General features: G+C 39.6%; 1 protein-coding gene across 1 annotated transcript in view; it reads right to left on the bottom strand.

Moving 5' to 3' along the window:
• The window catches only part of ERBB4 (erb-b2 receptor tyrosine kinase 4), a 412,269-nt gene that overhangs the window by 111,949 nt on the left and 287,613 nt on the right, over positions 1–12,707 (bottom strand). The window contains exon 20 of the mRNA XM_035891859.1: positions 11,844–11,942. Within this exon, the coding sequence (XP_035747752.1) occupies positions 11,844–11,942 (99 nt within the window). The remainder of the gene's footprint in view (positions 1–11,843; positions 11,943–12,707) is intronic.

The following is a 12,707-nucleotide window of genomic DNA, read 5'->3' as shown; positions in this document are numbered from 1 at the left end:
CCATCTCAAAATGAGTGAAATGAACAAATTAGGGAGAAGGGTGATGAATAATGGGAGGTGTGGAGCTGGTTTTGACCATTCCTGGGCACACGATAGTCAACTGTTTGGATCAGTGAGCTGAATCAGAATTGCAGTCCTTCATTCTTAGAATCATAGAATCATAGAATGTTTAGGGTTGGAAGGGACCACTAGTGGTCATCTAGTCCAACCCCCCTGCAGTGAGCAGGGACACTGCTAACTAGATCAGATTGCTCAGAGCCCCATCCAACCTGGCCTTGAATGTTTCCAGGGATGGGGCCTCCACTACCTCTCTGGGCAACCTGTTCCAGTGTTTTACCACTCTCATTGTAAAAAATTTCTTCCTTACCTCTAGCCTGAGAAGGGAATTACCTAGAACAATTACCCTCCTTTTTTTCTTAACAGAGGCAGTCACAATGCGTGGGGCTGACTGATACACCCTAGGCAACCCACTGGATGGACCTTCACTTACATCCTTATTTGCCTGGTCCTCAAGTTCCAGAGCCCCATATCTGTTGTGTAAGGTCAACTGGGAAGGTGAGGGAGGCTGGGAGGGGATACACTTGCTGCCCCGAGCAGGGATCTGTTTCCATTCCCCCCCATCTCTTAGGTCCCCTCCTTCTGCTTGGTGGCAAGAGGGACATAAGGATATTACATGATAAGAAAATGCTCTCTCCATGTGACACTTTTTATTTTCACATGGAGCAGTGAGTGCTACTCACTTTTTCAGGACCAGCTCAACTGCAGGCCAGAGGGCTGATCTGCAAGTTTTAGTTGAGCTAGAAACTTTTATATGGTGACACAATGTTGTTTAAGACACTTTCTGGAGTGCTAGGACACTTTGAGAGCTTGCCAAGGTGTCACATAAACATCAACATCAATAACCTTCGGTAATCTGGAGTTTAACTCAGATCTATGTTCTCATCTGAATGACAGCACTGTCAAGAACATAAATTGTGCTCTCACCTGATAGATTAGTCACGGAGGGACCAGAAGCATCTCCCTGCTCTGCTTAAAATCAGACAGGACAGAGCATTTGGGTCCTCAGAAAAGTCCTACCACTGGAAAATGTTTACCATCCTTTACTCAACTGAAGAAAAAACTCTGCAGTCCTCCCACTCCTCCCTGCGGTCCACAACTTAATCACATGGGAAAAATATGTAATATTCCAATTTGGATCTGACAACATTCCTGTCTAATAAACATAGTCTGACTTTTGAAACAACCAATGACTTCAAAACAGAAATCCACCAGAGGTCATTCAGAAAATGACAAAACAGGTATTTCAATCACTAACATATTTCTAAAACATCTTCTAGCTAAGGAATTCACTGGAATTTATCTCTCACTGAAAAGCTGCAGCAGAAGCTTTTCTTTCTAATTCCAAGTAGTTAATATATTTTACCAATAAATATTTTTTCATTATTTTGCCAAGAAAACATTTCACCAAGGAAACTCTCTTTTCCCATTTCAAACACCATTTCTTTCCAAATCTCCTCCAAACATTTTCATTACTAAAATAACTTCTAAGAGGACTTGTATTTTTAGCAGGTGACTCTAGCCACTGACATAAATCAGCAATACTTCATTAAAAAAAAAAATAAAATTTGCTTGACTTCAGAAAACACACACAGAGCTAAATTCTGATTTTATACGTATACACAAATAATCCCACTGAGCTCCACCAAAGGGCACTGCCTAGCCAGCAAAAGCATCCTCAGCGCTGGAGAACATTTCCAAATAGATTCAACCTGGGGGTTGCTGAGCCACTGACTTTATTTCCACTCAGTAAATCAAAGCCTGGGGAACTGCCTGTAGCTAGGCCCTGTTCCATGTGCCCCTACTTTATTGAGGTCTTACATTTCCATCTGATAAACTGGTATTTGACTGTACCTCAACCATTTCCTACCCTTGCATTGATACTGCTCCATGTCACAGGATTTACCTATGCAAGCTGATCAATGAATGCTTCTGAATCTAGTATTGAGCAAATGTAACAGCTGCAATTTGTCAGCACAGCTCAAAAATCTACATAACTGTATTTTCTTAAACATTTTTATATCATTTATCATGTAAAGCATTCAGATTAACAAAAGGCCCTGGTCTATCTGAAACCTATTTAATTGTATTTTGTACAACGCATATTTGTCTATGCAATTAAAACCCTGATATTCTATATAAAGCAGAAACCTTCAGGACACAATTGCAATCACCTTATAAGTAACTAAGAGGGAAGAATACCTATTCTGTCTCTTCTGTTGCTAATACACAATTTGCCCTTATATCAAGTGTCATCCAGCTTCTCTAAAATACCTGACTTGGGGGCAAGCACTGACTGATTAACGAGAGATGTTTGAAAAAAACATTTTAGACACCTTCTCAGTAGGTAACTGATAAAATAGCTTTGTCTGAAAACAAACTTCATATAGTATCTGCTTTTCTAAGTAAACATCCCACGCCAATTTAAAACCAGAACATAATTAAAATTAAGAATTAATAAAAAAATTAAATCATTTGCTTAGAGGTTATGAGATCTGTGTTGCAATTAACAGAGTCCCATCTATAAATGGGTATAATAATAATACTCATTCCTCTACCCTTTATCTGTTGTGCCTGTCTTGGTTGAAAGCCTTTCAGGGCAGGGACAAGCTCACCATGTTTTCACAGCACAAAGGTTTTCTAATCTTAATAGGTCCAAGAGATGCCATATATTACAATGAGAAGCAACACCAAAGTTAATATGGAAAAAAATGCTCTGCAAAATCTTGCTTATTTTGGGAACTATAGTTTAATTTTTGAAGGACGAAGCATTTCAAACCAGCAATTACTGTTCCGGGGACTGCCAGCCACATTGTGACCTCATCTCTCCCTGTTTATCCCAGTTATTGCACTGAAGTCTAAAAGGTATCGGCAGAATATTACGAAGATTATGAGCAAGCCAGTCATGTGCCAGATTTCCCTGTCTTCGTTCTTCAAGCAGAGATAGAAACAGTTGACTATCACTTCCAAATAATAAGTAGTAGAATATTAATATGAACAGATGTTAATTATATAATTTTTATAAGTCCATGACAGTTGCTGATGTACCAGAGGTGTCTGGATCAGCACTGAGATATGGAATACACTTTAATTTTTGAAGCGTTATCTGCAACAAAGCACTAAGGGAGAAGTATGCCAAACTACAGTTTCTTAGAAGACTTGATGATAAAATACTTTTTGACAGTGACACTTCAAGTTCAGCTCCTATAAGCCTGTGCTTCTGTATCATTAAATTTCTATTAAAAATGGACACAGTGTGAGTATTTGTATGCATAAAAGTCTTGGATTTTTTTTTTCTCAAAACAACACAAAACCCCTTGTTCTCCCTTAACTTTAAGTTGACTTGGCACTTTGGCAGGATAAAAACAAGTATGACAAATATAACGCATTGATCCTCCAGGGCCCTTTGCCCTTGCTCACTTCCTGCATTGGTGCTGACCTGTGAGTTGCAGCACATGCTGGAGCTCATACCCTATCAGCCTGCTTTCATGAAAAATCTGATATGTAATAGCCTACTCACCTGGCACTGAACTAAATCACAGACAAATGTACTTCAAAAATGATTAGCTAGCATATACATACAGTTTTACAGCCAGCTCCTTTGACTTAAATATCAAGACATTTCTTCTTCAGTCTTTCCCTCAAATCTCATTAGATTCACTGTTAACCTCGAACTAGTGATGGCTTGTTTGGGATGCATTACAGTTAAGCCTGTGGAAACAGTACCTCTTTTTTATTAACAGAGGTCCCATAAAAGTCTGCATTTTTTATCAGTGTGGCAACGTTCTGGCATACACATTGTCCTTCAGGAACTTAAACATTAATGCGTACCTATTTTATATTGCTAATTTGAACTGGATGCATAAAGAAAAAATGCAAAGCAATAGGAAGTTTCTTAAATACAGGCTTCCAGTTTCTTCTGGAGGTAAGTCAGCACTCGTTGCCCAGTTCTTGGTGCCAAAGTCTGCTTTAAAACGATATCTGTGTCAGCTTCTTCTCATAACATATCAAGCATTATTCATTAATCTTATTGTCCATTTCACCAAGTTTTGTCAGTTTTAATTCTGCACTTTGCATCTGAATGTCAGAAAGACTCTGCAAAGAATTCCAGTGTTTCCAGACACTTTGCTGATGTTTAAGGAAGGTTGTTTCTCATGTGTGTAATTACAAGTCTATCAGCTACAGCCTACCGCTCCAGCAAGATCTGTTCCTGTATCTTCCCTTCTGCCTTAAATCACATGATCCCCCGGTTTTGCAGATGAAAAGACTAGCACCTCCAGGCGCTATCACACTGGGAGGTGAGTCCCCAAAGTTCATGGCCTTACAGTATCCAGTAGAAATTTTTACTGAAGTGTGTAAGATCTCTCTCCTAAAAACCCACATCCAGATACACAGTACCTAAGTCCTGAGAAGACATGAAACCGGAGGAGAGCATTCTGGCTCAGGTCCAGATCTAACGTATAGTGAAGGGTGGCAACATACAGCATAATGGCAAGAACTGGAGACCCACGTACTGTAAGCAACAGAAAACTGATCATGGAAATACAAATCCCAAAAGCTTCTGACTAAATCTGTGCACAACTTTTGATACTCATAGCACCACTTCTCTGCCTCTTTTTTTTCTTTAATATTCCCATCCTTTGCCTGTTTAACTTCTAAACACTTCTTCAAAAAAGGTCTCTCCTACTGTGCCCTGAGAAACCGGTGGCAACTATGGGATCCTGACCTTCATAACAATAACACATACAGCTAAGCAAATAACTGACTTCATGTTTCAGTAACCAAGCTCAACCATACACTCCAAAGCAACAAAAAGTATCAACCATGTTATTGCTGTACCTCATACCTTTAAAAAGAAATCATAATACATCAGTTCAAATTGTTTCCTTCACACACACACTCTTTACAGCTAAAACTACTTCTTGAATTTGATTAGAATTTTTTGTAGTTTCAATTAATCCACAGCTAACTTTCCCAGCGAATAAAATAACACTCCTTCTTGATCTTCTCCCCACTCACAGATTTGCCCAACCTTACACAGGGTTTCAAAGTCATAATGCAATAAAATTTTAAATATGGAGTTCTGCCATTGCCATCAACAAAAAGCTTCTGAATATACTTCCTAACTCATTTAGGAATAACTTGTAATGTCAGTCACTCACTAAAGCATGTGATTCTCCCTTAAGTCTGTGGCAGACTTCTTGGAAGGATGACTCCAGAGGTGAAGTCCTGGCCCTGTTGAATTCACTGGCGAGTTCACAGCTGCCACTGTTTTCAACAGGGCTCTCAGATTTCCCCCATCACCGTAGCAGGCAAACTCTTCTTTCCCTCACTGAATTTTCCAGTTAGAATGTTATGCCAGCAGAACTGTTTCCAAACAGTCTGGCTTGTCTGTCTGTGCTTGTACTTCATTCCTTTCTGTGTATATACTTTCTCCATATAGAATCATAGAATCACTTTGGTTGGAAAAGACCTTTGAGATCATTGAGTCCAACCTTTAACCTAACCCTGACATCCCACCACTAAACCATGTCCCTAAATATAGCCACATGCTCTTGCATATGGAAAATTAACACCCCCTTGCACATCTTACCCTCGCATACTATGGAAGGAAAAATTAATGAAGTAAACATTTAAAGAGAAAATTATTACTTAAGATGGAAATAACAGAATTGCAACAGTTAATCTTCAGATGACTACAAGCAGTTAACCTTCAGTAGTGATCAGATTTCCAGCTTCTGTAGAGGCTGATCACTCTTGGGGCTTGTGCATGGTATGCAGAGTTCTCAAGGACAGCTTGATTCCTGGCACCTCTGGACAAGTTGAAAATTGTAATTGCAATCACAGTGAGCTTCTGTTCCTGGAAATGACAGGCAAACTGTACCCCCTCCCCCAGGTGGCTATACTCATAGTGTGCATAAGCAGGAGGAAGAGGGGAGACTGCACAAAAAGGAGTCCACAGTCAGATGAGTCAGGTCACCCCTTGTCCCCACACCCAGCAACTTAACAGGATGGAATGAAAACCTGTTTGAATTGCAGCTGCAGCACATTGCCAGGCAGTGCAGGAACATTGCTGTTCACTATCAGCTATTCTTACAGAGACCCCTTATGCCAGTTGGAAAGGAGGATGTTTACATAAATGACAGCAGACAAGGAGGATTACTGCTGACCTAAGGGATTTTATTTGATCCTAAAGCTGCCCTTTAAGCTGAGGTTCAAGATTAACTAGGTTGCATTTCCCAAGCAGCCCATGTGGAATGACTGTGGGGTGCCTGGATGTCCTATCCAACTACTGTTTGCAGTAATGTCTTTTCAGACTTTCAGAAGCATCTACATGGACTGTTGAAGACCTGGGTCAAACACCTGGCTAGGTAGCATGAGATGTGTAAGTAGAATCAAAAATAATTCAAGGGACAGACAAAAATATTTCTCCAGTCACCTACATAGTCGTATAAGGTGGGATCTTACAAGGAAACTCAGTGTAAATGCATCTGCGTCAAATGAGAAACTGTACATCACAGCATGTGTCCATAGGGAGCCCCAAAGGCTCTATGAAAGCTGCTGTGGGCCAGGGAAGGAATCCAAAAGCTTCAGCTTAGAATCTTCCTATGTCTAATGCCAATAGTGGAAACCAAGCAAAGGTGAGTATTCTCTCATCTTCCCCATCTGATTAGCTACCGGTATCTCCAGTGTACTTTCCACAATGGCATCTAGACATATCTGAAGAAACAAAGAAAGCATCTAGACCTATCCACATCTCTGCAGGTTTTCAGCTGAACGGGAGACAAAATTATCTATCATGTAGCTAGTCAGCTACATGGTTTTTTCCCTCTTGAAACCTCTGAACCAAAGGTAAATTCAATACATCTTGAGGACTTGCCTTATTATAAGACAGGCTTACAATTTAGGAAAAGCTGTTTCTCTTTCTTTTTGCAGTACAAGACAACTGGCTGCTTTATTAATTTAGTTAATTAGGCCAGGAATAAATAAAAGATGTGGATATCAGCCCCCTATACACAGCTTTAATTTGTTTGCTGCATGCCTGGTGGAGGTCATTGTCACTTATTACCTTTACACTTCACTTGACAAATGCTCTCCTGCACACTGAACGCTGCTCTTAGAGACAGCAGGGAACTATAGTAAGTCCAGGCGAAGTCAAGAAGCCCCCTAGATCTTAATTATAAAACCATAAAAGAAACCGACTGCCTCTGAAGCTCTCTTACCAGGAAACAAATGAGAATGGGAAATTTATTTCCAACCATAAATCCCAAACCTTTCAGTTTAATTTTTCCCAAGTTAACTTTCTCACCTAGCTAAGCAGCACCGCCTTCTATTATTAGCTTCTGGCCCAATATCAGCTGACCACCATCAGTCAAACTGTCTTCATCTCAATGAGCTCAGGGACTCCCACGGAACTCTGTGTATGCAGACTTGCGCTTGCAGCCTCTAATTATTTTCTAACAGATAATGGAGCATTTAAGTTCAGAGAAGATAGATTAAACTTGTAAGTGGATCAAAACCCTGGAAAGAACCACAGCTCACAGGATTACTTCCTGAAAACACCAAGCTTAGAGGGCTAGAGAGGAAAGGCCCTCATCAATTGGCTGTTTCCCCATGACATGTTAGTTTAAAGGTGTATTTTTGGTAGCCTCAAAGATGGTTTGCTATGCTTTCCAATTGCAGCATGACTTTGGAATGTATTACATTAGCAGTCAAGCATCTGGTTTGAAGTTAAACCATCTGATCAGGCCAATGGCTACTTGACTTATCAGACTATCATAACAGTCAAATAACTCGAGGTTGAGGAGGGGAAATTGTTTTCACAAGTGAAATTATAAGTCCCTGTTCTACTACCAAGTAGCCTCTTAGCTGCGTATTTGCCTTTTTTCCTCATGACAAGCCTCTCTTTCCTCCTCAGGACCCTCACATATTCTATTACCAGCTTTAGGGTGAGGAGCAGGATATCCTTCTCTCCTGATACCCCCTGCGGTCCGCTGGTGACTCCCCTCCCAGACATGTTTGCAGGCAGACCGGTAGCAAGAATTCTGCACTCTGAATTCAAATTCCAGTGCCCTTCTGGGGATGATGAAGTGTGACTAGCCAAGCAGGGAGGAAAAACTACACCCCACAATTTAAGCACCGAACCATTTCAACACCTGAGGGGAAATTCTTCAGAGTGTGAAATTATTCCAGAGACAATACATATTCAGAAATAGGTGGAAAAAAAGGTAAACCTACATTTTACAAAACAGTAGCAACAACTTCTGCAGGGTGAAAACAAATCCATAGAAGTCCACATGTACATTCTGGTCCTGCCCTGCAGAAGGCGGTATGGGTTACCTAGACTTCAGCTTGCACTGTTGTAACAGACATGGACTACTGCAGTGATAAAAACTATGTAAGAAAGCAGGACGCAGAGTAAAAGAAAAAGAGCTAGCTGGGAATGTGTGGAGAAAGCCCAGAAAATAGACTCTGCTGCAAATCCCCGAAGAAAAATTCTAAATAGGGGATGTACTTTTTGATGATGGCCAATTCATCATCCCCTGATGGGAGAAGGGTGGGAGGTGTTTGGCCATAGCAGGTGCTAACATCATGCATTATATCATTACAGTCATTACAGATCCATTAGTGGGTGTTCAAGGTGCTGAAATGACAGCCCAGTAGCCAAATTGTTGTTCTTTACTCTTTTAGCATAACATTTAGCAGAATTTCAGGAGCTCTTTTAGACTTACATTCTGCCAACATTAGAAGTTTTAACCAGAGCCTATGGACAATGACACTAACATCTACACCAGCTATTTCTGTAGACACTGAAGCATCCCAAGTACTCTCTCTGTACACAAACCACTGTTTACAAGAGGCTTTACATTTTCCAAAGCGGCTCTAAAAGGAATGCTAAGTTTTATTTGCAAGTACAAGGACATATGCAATCGAGTAAGAAGTAATTGCTGACAGAAGCACACCTGTACTTGACAAGTATGAAAAAATGAAAGTCAAGGGTGTGACTCATATAATGACACGTCCCTCCCACTAGTCTTCTCTTCCCATTCATAACCAACGTGTCAGATGCTTATTTAAGACAGAGTTAACCTCTCCACTATATTCATAATGGCACTTAGCCACCTATATACCATCAAAAAAATCTGATACAACTGTTTTTAACCAATGACTATTCATAATAGTATTTTTACTGAAATCACTACTGATGCATTTTGTTTTCATATGTACACTTACATTTTCCTCATAAAATAACACCAGTAAACAGTATCGAGTTTTATCAGGATAGTTATACTGACCAAAGCCTTGGAGTGAGAGTGAGTAAACCACATTTTTCTACAATAACTTACTCTTCAATAAAAAATATTTAAGTTATTTCCTCATAATAGCTTAAAATTTTAAAACTTTTAAAACTATGTCATTTCCAGGACAGAGAGGAGCAGTCACATTAAAACCGTAAGCAATGCCTAGGTCATTCTCTTTAAAAATGTGGCTTGTTTCAGGAAATAAATTACTGGGTTATGAGGTGAGAACTGCAGGAACATCTGTACAATTGCATGAGCAATTATTTCAAAATAATGAAATTAAGTCTTCTTTATCACGAATGCAGTATAGCAAAGGATATTACAGACCGCTGCATATATATCAAATGCAGCTTTGATACAAAACATCTTATTTCTACTTTTTGTCATTTATATCAACTAATGATGAAGTCCAATTCTTTTTAATTATGATTAAAAAGAACCTTTAGGTTATTATTAACCTCTAGGACTAAAAATAACCTTCACTTTTCTCTCACCTTGTTACCACTGGTTCAGAGATTCATGGAAAAACTGTTAGGTTAAAGAGGAACTTTTCCTAGTGTGGCTGTACCTTACACAGTTAAAATCCCTAGAGTTTCCAAAAAACCTTCATTATTTCTGAGCCATTTATCAGACGTTATGATGCATACACTGGAGGGAAATGTGGTCCAGTGAATTAAGTCAGCTGATCAAGCTGAGCTATGAAACCTCAGACAAGTAACTTTGCCTTTTAACAAAGACCTTAACGTTTTCTTTGTAGAGTGCTTCAAGGTTAATCAATATCAAAGAAGGAGATATTATTATTATTTCTGTATCAGATAAAGGGGCAGATCATCAGCTGGTGTAAGCTGCTCAGTTCCACTGACTTTCATACTGTGATAACAATTCCCTCATCTCGAGGCTGGAATCTACATCACTGACCACCAGCATCAGACATGGAGCGCAGGTCGCATTCATCAGCCTTTGCACTCCCTGCACGTTCACTTCAAAGGATGCTGAACACCAGCTCTCCTATTTCTGGGGCTCTACCATTAACAACACTCTTGACTTTTGTCCATTAAGCGAACATCTGATACTCTTTATCCCTTTAGTGCAATCCATTCCCTTCGAACAGGGCCAAAACAGCCTTTTTTTTTTTTCATTTGTGCATAATGATTATTGAATGTCATTAACATAAATGTGCAGTGCTCTGTAAAAAGCACAGGAAATCCCTTCATCTATACAGCCTTCATTCAATTGCCTAAGAACTCACGCGTGATAATTTGTCTGAAAAAGCTAAATCCGTAACTGTACATTTCTATTCATTTCTATATGGAAGAATAGACTATATAACAGGAGTACATTCTCCTTGTGGTTTACAGTCTTATTAATGCTAACCAAATTAAACCTATACACTGAACAGACCTTCAAGGCTTAAAAGTCCTGTGTAATTTTCAAGTTCACAAGAGGGATTTACAAAAAAGTGCAAATTTCTATGATCATCAAAAAAACCTGTCACTGAATAGGACATATGCATTCACAGTGTCAATGAGGCTTGATCTTGACACAGAACTAAAAACTGAGTGCAGTCTCTGTGAACATAGAACATTCATGAAAATTATGATCTTAACCTCTTATTAACAATATTTCAGATTAGTAAAGCAAAAGGGCTTTTAAAGTCCATTGTACTTGAATTTTCTTTCCCCTCCCTGTTATGCTTTGCTGCTGCTGACAGCTCCCAGGCTCTCAGTGGTTAGTTCTCAGGAACACTGAAGCAGAAGAGAGCTGAGGCTAAATTTCTGTTCCTGTGAGTTCTGCACCAGTGGAAACTTGCATACATGGTAAGATGCTCCCCTGCAACTCCTTCTCTCTGTTGTCTCTAGCTTCTCTGCCAGGGAAAGATAAAATATCTGGCACATGAGACAGAGGAGCTTCAGCCTTCCACTGATGGGAAGACCATTTATAAGGAAACTGCAGGCATCTTAGGGTCCATGATATTTGCATAGTGAAAAACCCAGCTCTTGGCACTGACATTACCCTGGAAGCGCAGGTACGTATGGTTCTGGAATGGGATGGTCTACATGCAATAAACTAAACAGGGCAGGAGCATTGCCTCTTACAGATGTGCCTAGCTCTACAGCTTTAGAGAAGCAGCACTGACCTATTTGCAGCTGAGGTGTAATCTTGTTTGCTTTTTTTTTGGTTGTTTAAACATCGCTGCAATAGAGAATGCTATAGACATACAAAACACTGAGACAGCTTGTCAAAGACTAAAGGGAAGGAGGGAAATGGCCTACACACAAAATCTCAGCAGCTGAATTTTTCTAGGGACATAATACTGTAGCACTTGCTGAACATCAGCACAATATCAGTCCTGTGTATGAGTCTCCTTTTACTATCTAAATGTAAGGAAAGAAAAGTGGCAGAAATTCCTCTTTACAATCTCTGTGGACTACAGAAAGACATGGCCCCTCCAAGACTCAGAGATGCTGATCGCCTCTTACTTACATCCATAAACTCCACATTGGCTTTTGGACCAGTGGTCTCATTAAGGATCTTAATGGCCACAGGAATCTTCACAGTTTCTCCCTCAGGGACCCAAATGCCCTAGAAAGATTAAAAAAAAGGCACATAAGACAACAATCATAGAAATTTCATTCAGAATTACAGTTCTTTTTGATGCATTTTGTCACATTATTCAGTTTAGTTACAAACCTCAGAACTGAGAATACACAAAGTTATAAAATAATAAAAATTCCAAAAGACTGTTTCTTAATTGATATCTGAGAATTAAAAGCTGAGATGGCTAAAAAGTAAACTTTAAATTTAAAATTCACAAAGTGTGCGTCTCTTGGGCTACTTTTCCATCCTTCTTGACTGTGTTCTTGGCAACCTCATGATACCCATCTCTATCAATTTATTATTAATTAAGTATATTCAAATTGATTATTCAAAAATGTATTCCCATGACCTTGTAGCTGTAGTGACCTGGTCTGTACTTCCTCCATTTCCTCCCCAGTTTGAAGACAAATGCAGTATCTGTCCTCCTCCACTGCTCTGACCCACCACCTCGATTTGGCAGGTTTGCATTGCTCCCAAAGGGTGGGGTGATTGGCTTGACTTGCTCATTAAGCCCTACTTCACGCCTTTGAGATTTGGACATGACCAACAGATCTCAAAAACCAAAATCTTTAACAGAAGTATTCTTTCCCTTGTGGGTCCTGCTTTTACATCCTGGTTGTTAAAGGGTGCATTGACATAACTCATCTTTTCTGTTTAGATGGAAGAAACAAAAAGTATTACGGTTTAGCTAATGACAATATTGTTTTACAGGTATGATTACTATTACAAGACCCATGTGACACTTGTGAA

Source organism: Egretta garzetta, unplaced genomic scaffold (genome assembly GCF_000687185.1).
Source record: "Egretta garzetta isolate BGI_Z169 unplaced genomic scaffold, ASM68718v1 scaffold230, whole genome shotgun sequence".
NCBI classification, from domain to species: domain Eukaryota; kingdom Metazoa; phylum Chordata; class Aves; order Pelecaniformes; family Ardeidae; genus Egretta; species Egretta garzetta.
This window is presented reverse-complemented; position numbering and strand designations above follow the sequence as displayed.